A 24,160-nucleotide genomic window follows, 5' to 3' on the forward strand; every position below is an offset into this window, starting at 1 on the left:
CTATAGCCATATGGGGAATTACTGTTTATATATATATTATATTTCATAAATGTGCAGTTTGAGGGTCAAATGTTGTTTAATGCTTAGCTAATAAGGCGTTGTTTGTTTAAATAAATAAATTAAATCAAAGTATTTGACATAAATAGAAGAAAATAATGTTTTTCTGTGCCCTTAATTAGGTATAAAAAATACTCAAGGGGAAAGTGTTGCCTTTTACGGACACTGGTCTTAATATGGAAATAGTTACCATTTAAATTTTTCCTTTAAAAAATACTTTTTTGTATATGTAACCATATAAAGGCGATTTTAAAGTTAATTTGATTATGATCTTAAACATTCTACAACAAAAATAATTTCTAAAAGTGTTACTATGCAATGCAGTTTAATTAAATTAAAATATTCGTAATTCAATTTTAATAAAATATTTTCAACAATATGATGTAAAATATAGAGAGATGAAATACAACATGCTAGCTTTTATTTCGATATGTATTTATTTTTAAAATGTACATCATAGAAAATAACTCAAGAAAAGGGTACATGCCAAAGAGGAGAAAATTATGGAAAAAAACAAATGTAAAGTTACTGTATTTTTATTGATGTGATTAGGCAAATGCCTATGGTAACACATATAGTCATGAGGGATACAAAAGGCCAGGCGTTAAATGACCCATCTACGATCTCAGCGCAGTGAAACTTTGTCTCTTTATCTCTTCCAAACACGTCTTTTATTATTTTTGCTTTGTGTAAATATATCCTCTGTCCACCAGGAGGCGACCTCAGATCAGACTCCCATCGCGCCATTTCGTTGCGGTAAAAGCCGCCAGATGGCAGTTTAGGATTGCTTCTCTCAGGAAAGGCGCGGTTCTGCTTCAGGTCTAATTTACAATATAAAAACATAAACTATTTGGTCAATTAATCGCGCCAATTATTACTGACGCGTGTCCCGGAGGACCCCTTTTAGCGGTTGAGGTGAGTTTGTACGAGTTTTGCAACAACTGAATCTGAATCTTTCCGTGGGGTGCGCGCTCACTGCGTAAATCGAGCTTGCATTAAAGATGGAGGACATGCAAGAGGGAGTGTGTGTGCGTGCGCGCGTGTGTGTGTGTGTATATATATGTGTGTGCGTGTGTAGGGGGGATGGGATCAATTCTCGAAGGACAGTGTGTGTGCGTGTGTGTGCATGCCCCCTGTCCTTGGTGACACTGTCTACCCTTTCACTCATGGCTATATTATCTTAATAAGCTGAAGCGCGTGTGATTCGGTGTGTTATTGCAAGAACGAGTGTGACATTATGTCTTCCTGCCGCCATGAACGTCAGTCAGGCGCGCGAGACTCTCAACTGCTGTTGTTCTCTGATGCGCTCGTGCAGGTCGCTGCTAGTTTGAATGTAATGTCTGATTTGTGTACTAGCTTCTAAGTTTGTCCAGTTTCATACACTTCCCGGAGTTGTCACGAAAAATATGCTTTATTTGCGGACTTTAAGGGATGGAGATTTGTGTTGGTTAAGTGATTTGGGCCAGTAAAGATAAACAGCACAACTTTTGACCGAGACGTACATAACTAGTTCGTAGAGTAGCTAATGTAAAACATCTGAGAGGAACAATTGTGTGTTGTGCTACTTGCGTATGCTAAATCATTCACAGTTCAGTTATTGTTTTTTCTTATTCACTTTTTGTCTTAACATATTGATGTACAGATTTAGCTTGTAGTTAGTTCATGAAGGCTTTTTTAATAAGCAGAGGCGTTTAGACACTACTTCCATAGTCAGGCTAGTTGGTCACACTTTACAAAAAGGTTTCATTTGTTAACATTTGTTACCTAACGTGAACTAACCACAGCAATACATTTGTTACTGTTTTTGATCACTAATCTTTTGATAACGTTAGTTGGAAAAATCCAACTGTTCATTGTTTGTTCATGTTACTTAAGTGCATTGATTTTAATAATGTATTAGTAAATGCTGAAAAGAACATTAACAAAGATTAATAAATATTGTAGAAGTGCAGTTCATTATTAGTTAACTAATGAAACCGTGTTGTAACGTGTTATTGGCTAGTTTAAGTACTATAGCTGGTATTTGGTTATTTATCTAAGCAATAAAATACTTCTAAGGCACAATATTTTATTTTTATTTATTCTGACAAAAAAAGAGAGAGAGAGACAAGCAATGGTTATGTTTAATTCTTGAACAACATAACATGCTCACTAACCACTTTGGAAACTTAATGAGTCATTCATCTAGCTCCGTTCCATGCTTGTGAAATATAATGTAACTTTTCAAAACTGTTGTCACAGATAGTCATTTCCTCTATTTAAACTGAATGAACACTGATTGACATCATGTGAGAGCTATTGTTTACCCATCAATCAGTTTTCTATTTATATTCCCAAGAACTACTAGTGTGAACACAGGTTGTTTTCGATTGTTCTGCTTTTTAAGGTGAGATGTTGGCAGGTGTCTGTGTATTCCCACTGAGTAAGCACTGAATAAGCATTATCCAAATGTTGTTTGTGCAGTTTCTGAGTCTTGATTCAGCACTGAACCATGATAGTTAGTGCTACACTTTGTTGCTTTTTGAGGAAATGGTTGCATCAAATACTATTAAGAGAAAAAGATGACATTGTTTGCATCATTTGAGTGCTGTAGAGGGATTTTGGTTAACGTGTGCTGTGCTCGTATATGTACTTCTAAATCCAACTATATCCATATAAATGCATTTATGGATATTGGATTTAGAAGTACATTATGCGCACAGCATATGTATTGCACAAGATGTCTTGTGAAGTTGGTTAACATGCAGTATTCCACATACAAAATATATAAAATGTTCTATATTTGTTCCCATTGTCAAGGAAAAATCAGGGACTTTTTAATTTATGTTTTCCATCTTAACAAATCATAAGATTTAATAAAATCTTGAATGTTTAATCTGCTATTAATTACCATTGGGCAATGTTTGCTGATTTGTGACCGAATGAACTTGTTCCTGGTTCACTAATCTGTCTGAATGATGCATTTGTGAATTAATCTAATTTTGAATGAGTCCTCATGCAGTTTTTTTACAAGAGCTTTCCAAGTTTTTGGAAATATTGGTTAAGGTGTAAGAAATCTATAATTAGTCTAGTCGCCATTCGCCTTATTTGCTATGTGCATATGTTTCTATTTACTTGTATTAATATTTGGCTGGTGTGAGGAATAGTACATTAGAATTTCTGCAAGATAGTTTCAAAGTTCGTCGGAAAGCTTCAAGCCTTTTGATCTGAGACTGTTGTGGTGAGGGTTTCATACGATTGAAGATTTGAAAAAGCCCACATTGGAATAAAAGGCTTTGCACACTTTAGTGTTCGATATGTCTATACCTCACACACTGGTGTAAAGCCGTTGCGCTGCAGGTGTGTACCTTCTAATCGTTGTGCTAAATGCTGAATGTTTTAGTATCTAAAAGTCCAATCAACCTCAGAGGGTTAGCTTCTTATTTGTAAAGATATTATTGGGTTTAGAAGTACATTAGTCTTAACAGTGTTTCTGTTTGCGCTGTTGCCAGGAACCTGATGGCTTTTTAAATGCATCAAATGAAGGCTGTGGTTTGTAATTCTATCTATACATCTTGGCGTAGACAAGGAACACTTTGTGTTAAGTGTAAAGTGCTTGATTTCCCAATAGACTAAGATTTATCCCTGGAGGACTTATTATAGACTTCAAAAACAACCTAAATCCCAGGTTCACATCGCTAACTTTAATTTGGGATTTCTTTAAAGTATTTTTCTTTGATGGAGTTTCTTTCAAACCCATTTCTTGGCAGGCTTCAGCTCAAATGTGCTGACTTCATTATCTCTCACCTTTATAGTCTGAACTGTAAGGCAGATCTCCCATATTAAGGACCACCGCGATTGGTGTCCTTGGCTTTGTCCCTCTGGAGAACCACATGCAGGGAGAAAAGCTCTCCTAGTAGATTATACAAGCATAGCGATCACCTTTCTGCTTTGGTCATTCATCTATTTGCATTATTTAGTGTTTGTCTGTATATAGGTGTGTGTTAAGATCCACAAAATAGCTCTTATTGTTATATGGTTATTAAACCAGTGAATATTTGAATGGTTGTCATCAGATGTTTATTGGATGAAATGGTGCCCGGATAGTCAATGTTAAACTAGTGTGACTTCACCTTTCTTTTGTAGTATTATGCCCTCTCCTGAGTGCGGGTGTTTTGAGCAATTTGGATGCGTGACATGTATTCCAGGAGGCCGTTGTTGCCATGGAAACACCCTCACTGTCGGTCATATGCTCTTATCTTGGCATTTTATTGGCTGTGTTATGAAGATCAATGAATGTTGCTTTAAGAGATGAGAACAATCGCAGCACCTGTGGGATGAATGAATAGTTTAAATTACAGAATTGGATGGAGATTCACCATGTGAATGGGCTTTTAATGTTTGTACATTTATCCCTATCTGAAGGATTTCTCATGTATGAGGTTGAAAGGGTCTTTTCTTTAATACTCCGGTGCACATGTATATTCATGACAAGTTTATATGCGTATTTAATATCCATCTGTTTAAATAGTCAACTTGCTTACACCTATAAACCTGTATGGAATAATTTAGCTCAATCTCATAAAGAAAACATTGGTTTGACTATTTATTTTAGTATAATAAGGAGTTTGCAATGCACTTTAGAATTGACTGTATACCATGCAAAGGCAAAACTCATTAAAAAAAGGATAGTTCGCCAGAAACATTCGGTAATCATTTATTCACTCTTACGTCCAAACCTCTGTCTGTCTTTCTTCTGTGGAACACAAAAGAAAAGGTTTTGAGAAAGTCATGCTGGTTTGGAACAACATGAGGGTGAAAAATGAAACAAATTCATTTTTGAACTAAACCTTTTAACTCTGAAACTGAGAAAAATGGCTTACAAGTTTAATGATTGGTTGGATATCATATTCATAATCCGTTTTCTCTGAATCTTGTCAAGCCAAAGCTATCACAGAAAGATCACAGTCTAAAATGTCGGATTTCATCCGCAACTAGGCTACATTTTGTTCAAAGTTTATTTACCTATAGCATAATTATTACACTGCATTTATATAGCCTACTTTATTCTATCTCTCTTTTTTGTATTTAGTTGCAATATAGCGCTGTAATTTGTATACAGGTGAAACTCGAAAAATTTGAATATTGTGCAAAAGTTCATTTATTTCAGTAATTCAACTTAAAAAGGTGAACCTAATATATTATATAGACTCATTACATGCAAAGTGAGATATTTCAAGCCTTTATTTGTTATAATTTTGATGATTATGGCTTACAGCTTATGAAAACCCCAAAATCAAAATTAGAATTTTGTGAAAAGGTTTTCATAGCTGTAAGCGCTAATTATAACAAATAAAGTCTTGAAAAATCTCACTTTGCATGTAATATGAGTCTATATAATATATGTTTCACCTTTTTAAGTTAAATTGCTTTATTAAAAATGTTCAAGTTTCACCTGTAGTTTAATTATTTTCCTACACTTTCTAATTGTCTATTAGCACTTTTTCCACATTGTCTTTGCTTATTCGGGGTTAAAAGAAATTGTAGAATGGTTGTAACTAAAAGTACTGTGCTCATGTTGGTATCCAAAATATGTAATGAATAAACATTCAAGGGGCAGGAAATGTTTCAAACTTGAGTAACCGGCGCCGCTGTTCAAATTCTGTGTAATTCTGTGGGCACTGATTCTATGTAGACCTGGTTAATTTAAGATATTTCAGTGTTAAAACTGTGATGAACACTTTCAGAAGCATGAGTGTTAGAGGTTAAACAAATGATGTTACATTTATCTAGCTAAAAGCAGAATTACACAGTGACAAGCCACATGTAGTTACATCATTTAGAAAGTGTGTGTAATGCCAGTCGTTGCGGCCCACTCGCTTGAAGAGACCTTATTACGCTGATGTCTTAAGACAGATTTTGATCTATAAAACATTGAGTTTTCTTTCAAACCTGAGATGGAACGAGCGTGTGCAAGACAAAGCGAGAGCGAATGCTGCTTTTCTCACAGACTCTCGGGGCAATTGTCTAGCTATTTTGAGTGTTTCACAGATCATTAGAGACCGCTGTCTGTCCAGCACAAGTGTTTATGAGATGAACAGATGATAGGATATATAAATCCAATCTCATTTACTCTAGATAAACAATCTTGATTTCTAAACCAGTGCACGTATAAGCTCAGATATCTTTGTGTATACACAAAGATGTCATCTCTAAAGGCTGAGTTTGGCACTATTTTTTTATTTAAATTTTTTTGACAGCAGAATAAATAATTGCTGTGGAAAGAGGGAAATGTGCACATAAGGTTTTCTATTAAAAACGTGCCCCGTTTTGTGAATAAGTTCTGATTGTGGATAGGAAATGTTTACATTCATGAATTTTGCACACACTTTAATGCAAAGCGAATTATACATTTTAGCACTGAGAATCAAACCTACAACATTTGTGTTGTTTGCGCTATGATTTAGTTGAGCTACAGAAACTAATTATAATCCTCTAATCCCTTATAATTAATGTAAAGTGTAACTTAAATGTTTTGTAATTCGTTACTGTAACAGACTTTGCATCCAACCCTGTTCTGAGGAGAATTTGACTTGCACCCAAACAATAATATATTTAATTTTTGTGTTAAGTCATGGAAAGTAAGTCTGTGCAACTGCTTATTGCGGCTTGTTATTGGTAATTGTGTACTGTTAGATAGTTACGCTTGTGAAAGCATTGTTTTCTGTGGAGTGACTTTAAATGGATCATTCAACTGTCTTTTCTGGTAATGTGATTGTTGTAATCTTAGAGAGGTTAAGATATGTACGTTTTAGCAGTAAGAGATGAACTTGAAAGTCATTATGTAACATAAGCATAAAAAGGCACTCTTCATCTAACAAAACCATCAGTCGCAGATATCAGAGGTTTATGCATGATTCAAACAGCATTCAGAATGGTCAGTTTGGTCTGATGTAAACCAAACTGAAGCATACTGAGATTCAGAGTGTCTTTTCCACATGTAACCCCATTACTGATTCAACAACTTAAGAGCCCAGAGTGATTTGAAAGAAATCTGTTGTGCACAAACATGAAAATAGCCGGTTACCATCATCGGATGCAGAGAAAAGAATATAATTGGTCTGATTTAAAAGCATTTCACACGGCCAGTGCCAAGAATAGCCCTCATTTCACTGTCATCATACAGTGCAAAGCATTTAATAGTGTGTCCCCAGACTCTAATGAATCTGTGCTGCTTACTCTACCAGCTCGATGAGAAGCTGCAGGCCCATTAGCACATTCACTGAGCCATTGAGTTGCTTTCAGGGGCTGTTCGGTGCTTGGTCATTATTTGCCACATCTACACTTCTTTTTCCAATTTGACCTCACTGTGAGAACCATTTACTCTTGTCTTGACCCCTCTGTGATCTCTTCCTTTTGTTTTGAACAGTAATGCAATGCATGTTTCATTCAAGTAAATGTTAAAATCATTTCTCCTATCTTAAAAGTAACTCTTTCTCTCAGAAATCACTAGTATGTTTGACAAACACTTGCAATGATTCGCATTCACAGGAGATGAAGCAGACTAATACGGTTTTATTTAACATGCAGTGTGTCGCTTCATAGGAGTAGTCATTTTAAAGTCACATGATTAGCTGAACACATATTTAAACCCCTGCTGTTGGACACTTTTGCTGGTGGAATAAATGAAACGTTTCTGACTGAATAGAGCAATTATATCTGTAACTGAAACTTTTGCATGATCCGCATCAGTGCCATTGTGACTGCCACTGGTTGTTGTCAGTGAGACATTATATGGGTTGGAGACTATAATGATAATAAAAATCAATGGGATTTGCAGTTTTGAATGTTTCTGTCTTTATTTATTCAATAGACACAGGACCTGTACTTGCATGACTGGAATTAGCTACCTGGGGTGTTTCCAAGATGGCTGCCAAGTGACTGACTTACCTTAAAAGGACGTTTGATTGTGTGAGTTTAGGGCGGGGCTTCCTGTTTGATAATTCAATGGCATTGGCATGTTTAGAAAAACCTTTGTGGAAATCAGTCATTTCTTTTTAGTTCTTCTAATCTCATTCTACAAAAATTCCACACTGTGACTGTCCCTTTAAATACCACAGGATTAGTTGCAGATTGGCTGCTCATAGTGGAAGTAGAGAGTAATTTCACTTAAATGATCTTGTATGAGCCATTGAAGGTGTACTGCTGAATGATCCTCCATTGTATATTGCTGACATTGACATTCATATTCTAGAATTCCCAAAAGGATTCAGCTCTCTTCACTGTCAACAGCCTCCACTGCTGAGGTGTAAATTACATTTTCTTTCCTGTGCTGTACCTTCGGTACATACTATAGTTAACACTTAGTGATCAGGGAGAAACAGCTTGTATGCACTTCTGCTCTACTAGAGATATTTGTGCCTGAATAACGTTATTTTAATCAGTATTTGTTTGTCTTATGCGTCTGCTCCCCGACTCTGGTGTGATTCGGTAACGGTCAGCTGTTAAACTCTTTTTCTGGCGCAGACGCCCAGAGTTTAGGCCTGGACCATATTTACTGAGATATCCAAATCTGTATGGGGGAGGGGAGCGTTACAAATGCAAAGTAAGGGGTTTTATTTTCTCCTTATGTCCACTTAGAATCCCATCTGACGGCAGTTCTGTCTTGAAAAGCCTGTATCTTGTGATGAAGGGAATTTCAGCGTGCATTCCTGTTGAACTTCATCCATATGTCTGTTTCACGGCTGCATACAGTGATTCAAGCAGTTTGAATCCTCAGTATTCACAGAAACATCTATTACTACGGTGTGGAAAGTCTCCTCTGGGGGTGGGGAGCCATCTTGTGTTTGTTAAGATCAAATCATTTGTGAAGATGCATCCAAGTGCACTGTCTAAATCAGTCAGGGATGGAAATATTTTCTTTTTATATTATCTAATAACACAGATCTAGTCTGATCTAATTTAGATCTGTGTACGTCCAATCTCCACTTGACATAAACGTGTTTAGCCTTCCTGTCTGCCTCAGTTTCTGCTGTTTCCACAGCAACAGGGAAAAGCCATGCTTGGGATGCCCCCTAATGGCAGTGTTTCTTTTGTCTAATGTAATGTAATGTGATGGTGTGTTATATTTTTGCCTCAGGTGTAAGAGATTAAGACAAATGTAATTTTGCTGTAATAAGTGGTTATTATGATTGCATTTTGAGTTGTTGGATATATTTGTGATCCTGATCCTGGAGTTTAGTTTTATTGAAAAATCATGGGTGGTGCTGTCCCTAGTGGTTGTATGATGTTATTAATATAATTTAAATGGTTTCAAATGGCAATTATTTTAGGTTTATTTAAAAAAAAAAAAAATTTGTGTGTATGTGTTATGTTCACTCTTATTAGTGTTTGTCTAAATATTTACTGAGGCATAATCTATTAAATGACTAAATAAAATAGCCAGTAAGCCAAGCTGCTTCATGCTTATGTCATATTGTGCACAATTTACAGCTCAATCAGTTTTATGCTTCTCATAATTCTAAGCACATAATTATGCTTCATATCATCCTTATATGATTCTTTTTGCTCTTAATTCTCAGGTTATGTGTTTTGAAGCCTTCTAGGCCTGAACTAAAGAATTGCAAACCCATTCACGGCATCACTGGGTGATTCCTCTCTAGATTCTCCTAGTTTTGTCAGAAGACTCGACATGATCAACTCAGAATTTCCTGTGTTGCAGTAAGTAAAACACTTTAAATGGACGGGAATTGGGAACTAACATGCATTTGCATACAAGTGTTAATAAATATTTGCAATACTCTGTGCAGGGACTCGTCAAATGACGGGCAAGGCGACACCATGAGTCTGAGCATGAGCGTAAGTGAGCTGGATGACCCCGTGGAGGGAAAAGGCAAGAAAAAGAGAGGCAGGCCTGGAAAACAAGGAGTAAGACCACCACTGCCGAGCAGACCAACTGATTGCATTCATTTGAACCCTAAATGCATTCTGTCAACCTTTCTTTTTGATCTGTCTTCTTTTGCCAGGTGGGCAATAAGAAGGCCCGGAGATCTCCGGTTGATAAAGGAGGGAGGAGGCCGAACGGAGTGGCCCATCAGAATGGAGAGGGGACAGACCCCAGCACTCTGTTTGAGGTGGTCAAACAAGGCAAAAGTGCCATGCAGGTACAACACAAGATGTCAAGTGTCTTTCTATCGGTTTCTGTCTGTTTGAGGTGTAATTGTACTAAATGACCGTTGTTTCTTTTTGCAATTCCAGTCTGTCATTGATGACTGGATTGAATCTTACAAGCAAGACAGAGACCTTGCACTCCTAGATCTAATCAACTTCTTCATTCAGTGTTCTGGCTGTAAAGGTAATTTTTGTATTTCACATCTCAATACAGTTCCAAATGAATACCACTTCCCGTTATGGCAAGTCTGAATTTTCAACATCATTACTCCAGTCATCAGTGTCATATGATCCTTCAGAAGATTGTAATATGCTGATTCGGTGCTCGTGAAACATTTATTATTATTATCGATGTTGACTGACAACTGTTGTACATGCTTAATATATTTTGTGGAAACCTTGATACCTTTAGGATTTTTTTCCGGTTACACTTTATTTTATGGTGATATTTGCATTGTACTTACTCAAATAAATACTGAGTAATATTAATAAACAACATGTACTTACTATAGAGTAATGTTAGGGTTTGGTTTTGGGTTAGTCACTTGTAATTGTGCATAATTTACTGTTATTACTATAGTACGTACATGTAGTAGCGTGTAACTTCGTCACCTTCAAATAAAGTGTTAGCTTTTTTTCAGTCACTTTTGATTAAATGAATGCATCCTTGCTGAATAAAAATCATAAATGACCCCAAACTTATGAACGGTTGTGTATATATCTTTTGTCTGATATTTCACAAATATCAAACTGTACCGATGTGATGTATTCATGTGAATCACAGGCACTGTAAGGATCGAGATGTTCAGGAACATGCAGAATGCTGAAATTATCAGGAAGATGACAGAGGAGTTTGATGAGGTTTGATGTTACTTTTTTTTTTTTTTCTCTCCATCTGAATTCTTAAAAATGTTGTTAATGAATTTCTCTGATTGTCAAATCCAGGACAGCGGCGACTACCCTCTCACAATGGCAGGACCGCAGTGGAAGAAATTCCGATATAACTTTTGCGAGTTCATCATGGTTCTGATCCGTCAGTGCCAGTACAGCATCATCTACGATGAATACATGATGGACACGGTCATTTCTCTGCTCACTGGACTCTCAGACTCACAGGTCCGAGCCTTCAGACACACCAGCACGCTGGCAGGTCAGTCCCTTAACTTTGACCTTCAAGTTATACATACAATATACTGATATTAGCATCTATATATATACACATATTAGCATACAGCAGTTGAGTTAGGTTTTGTCATGTTTCTTGTTTCTACTGCAGCAATGAAACTGATGACGGCACTGGTAAATGTTGCTCTGAACCTGAGCATCAATCAGGATAACACACAGAGACAGTATGAGGCTGAACGGAATAAGGTTGCAGGGAAAAGAGCCAACGAGAAGCTGGAACTGCTGCTGGAGAAGAGAAAAGAGGTGCGGTTTGTTTCCGTTTCTTACAAATTTTGTTCTACTATATCTCATTGGTTTGAATTTCAATGTGTTTTCTTGTTCATCTTATAGCTCCAAGAAAATCAAGATGAGATTGAGAACATGATGAACTCAATCTTCAAGGGTATTTTTGTTCACCGTTACAGGTTAGTAGCTGGTAGAAACCCATGTGTGATGGTTTGTTAGTCAAATCATAGTCTGAATGATATCAGAATCAAACACTGTGATTGGAAATTCATTAGACAACATGTTTGTTACATGTTGTGTTGTCTTGCTTTCTTTCAGGGATGCCATTGCGGAGATTAGAGCTATTTGCATAGAGGAGATTGGAGTTTGGATGAAGTTATACAGTGATGCTTTTCTCAATGACAGTTACTTAAAGTATGTGGGCTGGACGCTACATGACAGAGTAAGTGTTTATAATTTCCTGTGTGTGTGTTTTACCTATTCCCATCTCTCATAATTATCACATGCATCAAAAATATATTGGTGTTATTCTAGATTTAAATAATTGTGTAAAATGTAATCCTTTACAGCAAGGTGAAGTTCGACTCAAATGTCTAAAGGCCCTTCAGACCCTCTACACCAACAGAGAGCTTTTCCCCAAGCTTGAGCTCTTCACCAATCGATTTAAGGTAACACGTGTGAATACTCTATTAAAATATTCTAAATGTGCTTGATTGCTGTGGACATCAGTTTGGAAACATTATGATGTCATTTCCTTTCTCTCAGGACCGTATTGTATCTATGACGCTGGATAAAGAGTATGATGTGGCAGTAGAGGCCATACGACTTGTCACTTTGATTCTACAGTAAGTATTTTCTACATAATCTCTATTTTTCAAGTTTCTTTGACTCTATGGCTTTGTTAGATATATTGTATTAAAATGTATTTATACACAATATAAGACTTAACAATTAAAATTATTTATTTTAATAATAAGACCGCATTAATAAACATTTTAAACAATATAATACATTGTGGTTTTGTTGGGGGCTGAACATTTTGCCAAATGAAGGTATTTGCATTAGAAAAATATAATACTTTATATTGTAGAAGTAGTGAGGAAAGTTCCTAACATAATCTCTTCTGTGTTTCTTATAAGATCTCTCTTGTATGACTCTTTCTTCCATCTCTCATGTCTTAATGTACATATTTAAATCTCTCTCATTCGTCTTTTTTTCTCTTATAGCGGTAGTGAGGATGCGCTGTCTAACGAAGACTGTGAGAACGTCTACCATCTAGTGTATTCTGCTCACCGGCCTGTTGCTGTGGCGGCTGGAGAGTTCCTCCACAGAAAGTGAGATCTGTTTCAAACATGATCACAGCATGCCAAACTTCCCAAATGTTTTAATCATTTGTTTGTTGTCTGGCTGCAGGTTGTTCAGCAGGCATGACCCTCAGGCTGAGGAGGCTTTGGCAAAGAGACGAGGTCGGAACAGCCCCAATGGGAACCTTATAAGAATGCTGGTGCTTTTCTTCCTTGAGAGCGAAGTGAGTTTTATATGCAGAGCTCAGCCTGTATTCACTCCTAATTAATTTATTTGCTCATTCCTTCACTTAGAATTGAATTTCCTTAAGGCCAATTCACACTGAACCAACAGATGGCAACAGACACTTTGTCGGGTTGTGTCGGATCACCCCTTTTTGCCTATTTAACATGTTAAATCAGTGGTTGTCGGGTCGTGGAACGTCTGAGAAGTGACGTACTGTAATCTGGTGGTTGTCTGAGAGTTGGTCATTGTGTGGTCGCTGCAGTGTGAATTGGCCTTTAGTTAAAAAGGGTTGTGTGCCACTCAACAGGATGCAAAATTGAAATTTAAGAAAGTAGGAATTGAATTAAATTAAATTCAAACAACTGCTGTTATGACTTGCCTATAAACATTTTGTAATTCAATCAACATATGGGGTATTTCTAAACATTATATTATAAATTCATGTTTGATATGCCTATTTTAATAAATGTAATACATTTTAGAAAGTAGCCTTTTATGCACCATGGTGAAATAACATTTATTTTCACAATTTACATTTGTAAATTTTTTTACATTTTTATGCATTTGGCAGACGCTTTTATCCAAAGCGACTTACATTGCATTATCCTATACATTTATACATGGGTATGTGCAATCCCCTGGGATCGAACCCACAATCTTGCGTTGTTAACGCAATGCTCTTACAACTGAGCTACATTTATTTTATTAATTCTAATTCACAACCAATTTGTTTGTCAATATTTATTATTAATTTTATAAATTTTTCAACTTATATTTTTATTGGTACTCTTTGCCAAAATCTGTTTTGATCTAATTTGATCTAAAATCTAATTGATTTGACAGTCTTACATTTAAAGGGATAGTTCATCCAAAAATAAAAATTCTGTCATGTTTCTCACCATCAAGTTGTTCCAAACCTTTATGAATTTCTTTCTTCTGCTGAGCACAAAAGAAGATATTTTGAAGAATGTCAGTTGATGGGCCCCATAGTATTTTTTATTTATTTTTTCATAACCAAACATTTCCAGTTTGGTTACCCATATTCTTCAAAATATCATCTTTTGTGCTCAGCAGAAGAAAGAAATTCATACAGGTTTGGAACAACTTGAGGGTGAGTAAATGATGAAAGAATTTTCATTTGTGAAAATTATCTCTGTAATTAGGAACATATTTGTAATCAGTTCAGAATCTTGCTTGTATATCCTGCATTATTCACAATTATCCATAATTGGACATAATAATGAATTGTTTTGCTACAAAATCTCTATGACTGAATTTCTTTGATAGCAGTACTAAAAATCCTGTCATTCCTTTTTTAAATTCAAATTCAGCTTTCTGTCGGATGTGGCCAATTCAATTAAGTTTCTGACATTTGCCCGACACTGATTGATTTATCTAACGGTCCTCCTGTCTTCTTGCGTGGCAGCTTCACGAGCATGCGGCATACCTGGTGGACAGTCTGTGGGACAGCTCGCAGGATCTGCTGAAAGACTGGGACTGCATGGTAGAGCTCCTGCTGGAGGACCCTGTACCGGGGGAAGAGGGTACAGCAACTCTCATTAATTTTAGATTTTTCCTGGATGAAACAAGCCTGTGTCTCTGTGTTGCCCATTAGTCCTTACTGATTGTGGGTTTTGTTGTAGTGTTGGGAGACCGGCATGAGAGCGCACTGATCGAGCTCATGGTCTGCACCATCAGACAGGCAGCCGAAGCTCATCCGCCTGTGGGCAGAGGAACAGGAAAGAGGGTAAGATATCTTGGAATCAGTCTTTACAGTTGACGCATTATAGATTGTAAGTTTAAAGACTTTCTGCTGGTCTTCTGTGCTCACTTCAGGTGCTCACTGCCAAGGAGAAGAAGACGCAGATTGACGATAAGAATCGACTCACTGAACACTTGATTGTTGCTCTTCCCATGCTACTTTCAAAGGTAAAGTACTGGGTCCAGTAATGTCAGAAGAGTCAGACCAAGAGGCCAGAGAATGCCCTCACAGCATAGTTTTCAAAACAACAACATGCAAATCTAAATTGCACTAATTATAATCAACAAAGCTGTCTACTCTTCTGCCTTTTGGTGTGACGTGATTGCTTCCCTCTTTTTATTTTTGTTGTCGCAAAGCTGATCCAGTCACTTTTTTCCATTGCGATAAAATAATTAGCTTCTTGTGCTCATCAATGCTGCATTTATTTGAGCAAAAATACAGTACATTTATATATAAAAATAACTGTTTTCTGTTTTAATATATTTTTATTATAAAGTGTAATTTATTACTTTATTCCTGTGATGAATTTTCTGCATCATTATTCCAGTCTTCAGTGTCACATGTTTATTTATCTATGTTGAAAAGATTTTTCTGCTCAATACTTTTGTGGATACCGTGATGCACTACTTTTCTTTTTTTTTATTAATACTTTTATTCACCAAGGATGGATTAAATTGAGCAAAATTGACAGTAAAGACATATAGTGTTACATACATACAGACTACTTGTACATCAAAGCTAGCTTGTTGATGGCATAAAGATGTTGAATCTAATTACTTTGAATGTTGCTTCACATTTGTTCTTCAGTACCAGACTGATTCTGAAAAGGTGGCGAACCTCCTTCAGATCCCTCAGTTCTTCGACCTTGAGGTCTACAGTTCAGGACGAATGGAAAAGGTCCGTTGGAGTTCTAATCTAGACAGATGCATTGTGTTCCGGTTTACACTAGTGTTTAGTTGTTTTCTCATTTAATCCGGTCTCTTCCTGTCTGTGTTCAGCATCTGGATGCCCTGCTGAAGCAGATCCGGGTGGTGGTGGAGAAGCACACAGAGATGGATGTTCTGGAGGCGTGTAGCAAGACTTACAGCATCTTGTGCAGTGAAGAATACACCATCATGAACCGCGTAGACATCGCTCGCAGCCAACTCATCGACGAGCTCACGGACAGATTCGCTCACTCGGTGGAAGACCTGCTACAGGAGGTGAAAGAGCAGCTTCGTTTCAGTGCTTCTCCTCATGTATGAACATTAGTGAATGGCTTCTAAGCATTTGAAACTGAATTCCGCTTTTGCTTCTTCTTTTTTTTTCTAGGCCGATGAAGCTGATGACGATGACATTTATAATGTTCTTTCAACGCTAAAGAAGCTCACTGCTTTCCATAAGTAAGAGACCGATTTGTGCTTATTTTGACTTTGTTTTGGAAAGTTTGTACACAGCATTCAGGTTTGTTTTGTATGCTTTCCAGTGCACATGACCTTACAAAGTGGGACCTTTTCAAAAACTGCTATCGATTGTTGAAGATGGGGATCGAACAGGGCTCCATGCCAGAGCAGGTAAACAAACACGTTAAACCATGAAAATGGATGGGAATCAATGAAGTTCATAATTCAAATTTTCTTACGTGATAACATTGAATAAATCGACATGAAAGATAGACTTCTAAAACAGTGACTAAATTGCAGAGATTAATGTTCAAAAGTGTAGGGTCCGGAAGTTGTTGTACTTTTATTCATCAAAGATGCATTAAATTGATAAGTGAGAGTAAAGTCATTTTATTTCAGCTTCAAATAACTGCTGTTCTTTTCAATTTTCTATCAAATAATCCTGAAGAAATGAATCACGGTTTCCACAATAATATTAAACGGCACAACTGTTTTCAACATTGATAATGATAAGAAATATATCTTGAGCAGCAAATTTCTGAAGGATCATGTGACACTGGAGTAATGATGCTGAAAATTCAGCTTTGCCATAACAGAAATAAATTACATTTTAAAATATATTCAAGTAGAAAAACGTTATTTTAAATGATGATATTAATATTTCACAATATTACTGTTGTTGTTTTTTACTGTATTTTCATCTAATAAATGCAGCATTGGTGATTAAGAGACTTATTTCAAAAACATTTAAAAAAAAAAAGAAATCTTCCAACCCCAAACTTTTAATTGATAGTACATACCAAACCAAAATAAGTGTTTGCTTAACAAACTGTATTAACTTTAAATTTTCACAAAAATGGATAACAGAGAAACATGTCATTACATCAAAATGTCTGATCTTGTAAAATATTTATTATGAAATAGCCCTTTGTAACCCAGTGCATTAAATGATGAATCTATATTCCTTTGTCTTGTCTCGGTCAGATCGCTGTCCAGGCTCTGCAGTGCTCTCATTACTCCGTCCTGTGGCAGCTGGTGAAAGTCACTGAAGGATTTCCATCAAAGGTGCAATAGACCCCATAATATGCAGTTGCCAAAAACTTTCCAAGTACTTATGTCTGATTTACTTATGTTCTCTGGGAATTATGTGACACAAAAGTTCATATGTGTTTCCTGTTGCAGGATGATCTTGTGGCATTAAGGAGAGTGGTGAAGTCTTTTCTAGCGGTTTGCCAACAGTGCCTGTCTAATGTGAACACTCCAGTCAAAGAGCAGGTGAGCAGAGACATTTTTAGTGACCTTAACAAGCTACAATTCTATTGAATTTTTGCTGGGGTTCTTTAATTACATCTCTTAAATGTCATATTTAAATGTTTCAACATGCACTATGAGTCATGTTGTCTGGTTTCTCTCCATAGGCCTTCATGTTGCTATGTGATCTGCTGATGATCTTCAGTCACCAATTGGTCAACGGCGGTCGAGACGCTCTCCAGCCATTGGTCTTTAATCCAGACAGCTCTCTGCAAAATGAACTGCTCAATTTTGTCCTGGATCACGTGTTTATCGACCAGGATGATGAAAATCAGAGCATGGGTGTGTGTCTGTCCCGATACACTGGGACATTATCAGAACTATCCTGAGACTAAGACAATGAAATAATGAGAAATTGAAGAATATATTTGTAGAGCACATATAAAAGTATGTTGACACTTCTGAAAGTTAATTTCAGATCAAAATCATGATACTGAAAAAACTAAGCATTATATACATTACTGTTCAAATGTGTGGGGTCAGTACGGAGGGGGATTATATTTTTATTCAGCAAAGACACATTAAATTGATTGAACATTTATAATGTTACAAAAGATTTTTGATTTCAAATAAATGCTCTTTCAAATAAATTTAGCTTTGTCATCACAGGAATAAATTAAATTTTAAAATATATAAAAAATGCTATTTTAAATTGTAATAATATTTCACAATATTACTGTTTTTACTGTATTACAGAAAATAAATGCAGCCTCGGTGTGCATACGAGAAGTTTAAAAAATATTTTGAATAGTATTGTACATGCCATACACTAAACTGCAATTCATCAAGACTTCTTAAACCGACTCTAACTAATAATTTCAACTTGGGCCGTTTCTTTCAGAGGGTGATGAAGAGGATGAAGCCAATAAGATCGAAGCTCTTCATAAGAGGAGGAATCTGTTGGCCGCCTTCTGCAAACTTATCATTTACGACATAGTGGACATGCCTGCTGCTGCTGACATCTTCAAACAATACATGAAGGTATGAAAACTGACACATTTAAAAAACATAGATCTGTATGGTTGAGAAGCGATTCAAATGACTGCCTGTTCATTTTTCAGTATTACAATGACTATGGAGACATCATCAAAGAAACCTTGAGTAAGGCCAGACAGATGGACAAGATCCAGTGCGCAAAGACCCTGATCCTCAGCTTGCAGCAGGTATGGGAGATCATTATCACAGTTGGTTATGAATGTTGAATCTCTTTCTTTGCTTACATTTTCAATATGGACACTTTTCCTGTTTGCAGCTCTTCAATGAGCTGATCCTGGACCAAGGACCCAACCTGGACCGAACGTCCTCCCATGTCAGCGGCATTAAGGAACTAGCCCGTCGCTTTGCACTCACGTTTGGGCTGGACCAGATCAAAACCAGAGAGGCCGTGGCCACACTGCACAAGTAAGAAACTCTTCAGATCAGCTTTACACCATTTGTATCTAAAGAGTGAGAAGCAATTATGAGCAGGAACTGAGGACTATGTGTTTCTTTAATGACCTTCAGTTGCATTTGGCTCTGGAGGTTCAATGCGAATATTTGCAAGAACTAATGTCTTATAACAACATTAGGGACGGGATTGAATTCGCCTTCAAGGTCCCGAATCCAAAAGGACCAGAGTACCCACCACCGAACCTGGCCTTCCTGGAGGTTCTCTGTGAGTTCTCCTCCAAACTCCTACGGCAAGACAAAAAGACTGTGTAAGTACAGAAAACACTTTGAATAGCATGTAGTTAAAGGGATAGTCCAACAAAAAAATGAGAATTGTCATTTACTCACCCTTATGTAATTTATTCTAAATCATGGAAAATAGCAATAAGATATTTTGAAGAATGTTGATAACCAAATGATTCTGGTGCCCATTGACTTCCATTGTATTTTTTTGTCCATTCAATGGTAGCCGATGAGAATCCAAACTTTTTAGTTACCAACATTCTTCAAAATATCTTGTCATTATATTTATTTTCAATTATTTATATTAGAATAATGATAAAATCACCAAAACTGTGTCATGCGTGTCCAGACTTTTGCATTGTATCTGTTACATTGTTTTTAATTCTGATAAATGTGTTCATGCCACAGTCATTCCTACCTGGAGAAGTTTATGACGGAGTATATGATGGAGAGAAGAGAGGACGTCTGGCTGCCTCTCATCGCGTACAGGAACTCCCTGCTGACAGGAGGAGATGATGACCGGTTGTCCGTCACCACCGGCACCAGTTCAACCAGCAAAGCCAGCACGGTCCGCAGCAAAAGGGGCCGACCGGCACAGCACAAAAAACGTCCGGACGGTAGGATAAAACCTAAAAAAGCAATGAAGCTCTCAAATCTTAATTAAAACTGATCGTATATAAAATAATATATTATTCCCTTGGCATCGTCTAAGATTAATCTGATTGGTCATTAATGTCTTTTTTGTTTCATTTGACAGAGGAGAGCGTTGAGGGGTCGTGGGTGATTCGTAATGACACTCTCCAGACACCAGGGGGCCTCCATACCCCACAGCTCACATCAACTGTCCTGAGAGAAAACCCCAGACAGGCAGCAGATCACATCCCAGACCAAGACTCATCGGAACCAGGCTCAGAACCAGACTACATGCACAAGTATGGAATTACAGCCTAATAAAAACAGCCAGTTGTTCAGAGTGTGTTCTGCTAAATGTTCTCCATAGTGTAACTACAAAAAGTTGTTTTCTTATGTTATTTGAACTCTTGCTGAAGCAATTCTCACATTGCTCTTGCACCATTTTGTTCCCTCACTTCCAGCCCTCAGATGCAGATGTCATGGTTGGATCAGCAGAAGATGGAGGAGGTGAACAGAAAAGAGAGAGGAGGCATGAACTACATGAAATCACGCACTGGTGGAGTGAGACAGCAGGTGTACGTACTCGCACTGACATTTCGGAAAGCTTTTGTGACCTTTCTGAGGAAATGTGTATATATATATGCCTAACTGTAAGCTTAATTTAAGAAATAAAAAATGCCTGATCACAAAAATGAAGTTGAGAGATTGTATTTCTCAGTTCCTTGAACTTGAGTCATTTTATTCAGGCGAGGCCTCATGGAAGATGATGCCGAGCCCATCTTCGAGGACGTGATGATGTCCTCACGCGGTCAGCTAGAGGACATGAACGAGGAATTCGAGGACACCATGGTGATAGACCTGGTAAGAATTTACAGATGTGTGCTGAGCTCCTTAAGTGTATTTGTAATGTTTCTGGTGACGGCCAAAACTATGTTTCATATTACAACATCTGGTCATCTGTTAGATTAGATCTTTTGGGTCATTTTTGCTCTCTTGTTCGTTCTACATTTTAGCCGGCGTCGAGAAACCGCAGAGAAAGAGCTGAACTCAGACCGGACTTTTTTGACTCTACGGCCATAATGGAAGATGACTCTGTAAGTGTACCTCAGATATTGATATGTAAATTAGATACAGGTGTAACAATGTAACTTGTTTTGTAGGATAACTAAATTAGGCATGTCAGAGTGGCATTTTAAACAAGTTTTGAACCTTAAAAAGTGGTATTGAGAAGAAAGTACTAATTGATTTATCGACTTCTTTCTCTAACAGGGATTCGGAATGCAGATGTTTTGAGAAAGATTTCAGCCTCTGGGTGATCACAACCAGCAACCAACAAGAATCACATCTTAAACGTTTATATTGTTTTTTAAATAGCAGTTTCACACAACTGTACGCAAGCATGTGAGCTTCCTCTTAGTTTTGTGGTTGGCCATAATCCCATTGTGAGCCTTTCCTGTCAGTCAGCATTTCCTCAGTTCATAAGGACCAAGCGAGCCTGTAAAAGCTGTTATCTGCTGGTCTTACAATGGTGTTACGATTTCAGCAACATCTCAGCAGTATCAGTTCCTATTTTTCATATCATCCATTGATTTCTTAGAGGAAATGTGGTTTAATCAGACGTTGTTCGGACAGACGTTTTGTTACTCCACTGCTTTCTAGCTATTTTAAGACTATCGCCCGTTCATGTTCTGGTTTTGTTCAGGGTGAAATTTAGACAGGAACATGTTAAGGTCGTGATCATTTTCTTTTCAAGTCTGTCCAGAAGTATTATTGGCCTTAAAAATGTATTATTGCTTGAATTTGGTGTTAGATTACTTGATTTACCAGATTAATAATAGAAAAGCCCACGTTTCTTTCAAATTAAAAAGGTTCAAATATATGAGGATATTTGAGGAGGAAGTACACCGAAGTACTCATTACTTCAGACACTGGTCATGTGTTTTATACAAACCTTTTGTTGAAGAACTTGTTTCTTCCATGTTTACCTCCTCTGTTTAGAGTCTGCTCAGTGATTTACCTTTTTTACTGTGCGTTTGTGGAAACATTGTAGCTTTCACACAATACTGTATTGCTGTGAACATTTATTGATCGTTTATTGGGCTTTTAGGTCCATCTGAATATCCACAGAGCAGGTTTTGATAAGACCTGTGTGGTATTGATGAGTGATGTCAGAACCCTTGTTTAGACCGGTGCTTTTAGATACAGACTCCGATCAAACAGTGGTATTGTCATTTATTTTAACCTTTTCACTGTTAAAACTTTGCTTTTTTTTTAAAAAAAACATGTTTAAATAAAAGTATTTAAAAGTAGTCAAGTACTTTCAAAAGACTTTTGTGAAACCTACCGAATTCTTTTCTAATACACATTGATTGTTTGTACATACAAGATTTGTTTTGAATTTTACTACATAAAAAAAACATTCTCTCCAAGCTCCTCAAAATATGAAGAGAAGTTTTAGAGACACAGGAAGGGAACAGTAAGGATTGTGTCAACAAACATTGGTTTTATTGGGTAACTGGCTTCCAGCCAACATAATTAAACTGAGGCAGTTTCAAGATGGAGATATTACCAGTGTAACACTACATTTTATTTAACTCTTTCCCTGCCAGCGTTTTTGAAAAAAGTTCCCAGCCAGTACCAACATTTTTTTTGATCATTTTTACAAAAGATTCATGGCCCCCAGAATATTTTGTTGTATGAATATCTGAACATGCAATATATAAAAAGAAATTACAGACCCTCTGCTTTTAAACGAACAACAAAAAAAACTTTTTAGTCTAGCATCATGCATTTTAAAAACACATTTTTTATCAAAACTTGAAAGTGGGTGAGCTTCGTTAAAAAAAGACACATTTTGAGCAAGAAGCTGAGAAAATTGAGCTTTTGTCCAAAACTACGTCTGGATCGGATTCAGAGCGATGGTCAAAACATAGATGGAGTAGATCGAGTCCATCAACACCCGCAAGCTTCACAGTCCTATAGCTCATCCTGGGTCGACATTTCATTCTGGAACGTTAGGCAGTGTTGATTTATATGCTCCTTTATGTTGATGATCACGTTAGTTTTACAAATGCATGCTTACATATGCTATCGCTTGTTTCTGCCTTATTCTTCGCCTGGGTTTTGATCAGGAGATTCAGTAATCTTTCAGAAGATGCGTACTTGCGCCCCCTACCGTATAACTGAAAACATGGAAATACTGAAATATCCGTCAATGGCGGAGAAGCGTTGTCTCATAAATGACAGAAAATTGCGCCAATGCTGGGGAAAGCAATAAAGATGCCCTATGTAACTTCTTTTTATTTATTTTTTAATTTACAAAAGTTATATAATGAGTGAGTACATCATGAATTCATCTACGGTACGCCTATAAGTGTTTATATTCAGACTATTTTAGACCAAGCGGGACACTAACCACTGCAAAGTATCCCCAATCTCCGGCTACAGTGTTCTTCTGAAAAACCCATGCAGTTTTGTTTAACCGCTAAAGCGCCAAACGTTATAGTGTACCTTTAAAGGTTGCAATAACAAGCTAGCTTTGAAAGCATAAGATCCCACCCTCCCTTCAGTGTTCTCCAAAGCCACTCCTGCCTCCAAAACACATGAACGCACCGGTCGCTTTGCAGATTCAGCAAAGTGTCATAAGTGGCAATTAAATTACTTCGTCTCAAAGCACATAACATTACAATAATGTGGCTCGGGAGATAAATTGTTGCATTTTAACCTTAAAGACCTGAGTTCAAATCCCACTATGGGGCAGTTGTGGCCTAATGGTTAAAGAGTCAGACTTGTAACCTAAGGTTGCGGGTTTGATTCTCAATACTGGCAGGAAATGACTGAGGTCCCTTGCAAGGCATTTAACCCCCAATCGCTCTCTGGGTGCCACAGCAAAAAGTGTCTGCCCACTGCTCCGGGTGTGTGTGGGTGTTCACCAAGGCCATAACCGTGTCTTGAACATTTTTTTGCGTGGGTGGTATTGGTCTTGGTTTATTTAAAGGAACTAAATAATTAAAGATGATTTAAGACATAAGAACGGTCAAAGTTCCAGGTCTATTATGAATGAAACTATTTGCAAATATATTTTTAAAATATACACACATTCACTCTTATACGTGTGTCTAATATGTAAAAATTCTAAATGTTTGTTGTCACGTCAAATTCAGTTAAATAATGGCATATTTTTTATTTAAAACTGATATTTTATAATGTTGTAGTCTGCATCACTGGAAATTACTTTCGGTCGCTGAACGTTTGT

At 37.0% G+C, this 24,160-nt stretch overlaps 1 protein-coding gene across 1 annotated transcript; it reads left to right on the plus strand.

Moving 5' to 3' along the window:
* Positions 1-802: 802 nt before the first annotated feature.
* On the plus strand, positions 803-22,214 carry stag1b (STAG1 cohesin complex component b). The gene is made up of 34 exons (XM_079601291.1): positions 803-972; positions 9,618-9,756; positions 9,846-9,963; positions 10,062-10,199; positions 10,294-10,390; positions 10,991-11,067; positions 11,152-11,356; positions 11,483-11,634; positions 11,722-11,795; positions 11,935-12,058; positions 12,186-12,284; positions 12,382-12,461; positions 12,843-12,950; positions 13,030-13,144; positions 14,573-14,690; positions 14,790-14,893; positions 14,983-15,075; positions 15,716-15,805; positions 15,907-16,110; positions 16,220-16,290; positions 16,374-16,461; positions 17,275-17,355; positions 17,473-17,565; positions 17,709-17,883; positions 18,443-18,582; positions 18,663-18,764; positions 18,854-19,002; positions 19,170-19,298; positions 19,681-19,889; positions 20,030-20,204; positions 20,367-20,480; positions 20,652-20,766; positions 20,919-20,999; positions 21,175-22,214. The coding sequence occupies exons 2-34, from the start codon at positions 9,728-9,730 to the stop codon at positions 21,196-21,198; spliced, it is 3,771 nt and encodes a 1,256-aa protein (XP_079457417.1). The 5' UTR covers positions 803-972; positions 9,618-9,727; the 3' UTR covers positions 21,199-22,214.
* The last annotated feature ends 1,946 nt before the right edge of the window (positions 22,215-24,160 follow it).

The sequence above is a fragment of the Phoxinus phoxinus genome, assembly GCF_949152265.1.
Source record: "Phoxinus phoxinus genome assembly, chromosome: 24".
Classification (NCBI taxonomy): domain Eukaryota; kingdom Metazoa; phylum Chordata; class Actinopteri; order Cypriniformes; family Leuciscidae; genus Phoxinus; species Phoxinus phoxinus.

What these genes read in the sequence shown, in the direction of transcription:
- stag1b (XM_079601291.1), top strand. Translation starts at nt 9,728, where the DNA reads ATGATCAACTCAGAATTTCCTGTGTTGCA. An exon ending in TCAGTGTTCTGGCTGTAAAG is followed by an intron (nt 10,391 to 10,990) that starts GTAATTTTTGTA and finishes TGTGAATCACAG; the next exon opens with GCACTGTAAGGATCGAGATG. An exon ending in TCTTCACCAATCGATTTAAG is followed by an intron (nt 12,285 to 12,381) that starts GTAACACGTGTG and finishes CCTTTCTCTCAG; the next exon opens with GACCGTATTGTATCTATGAC.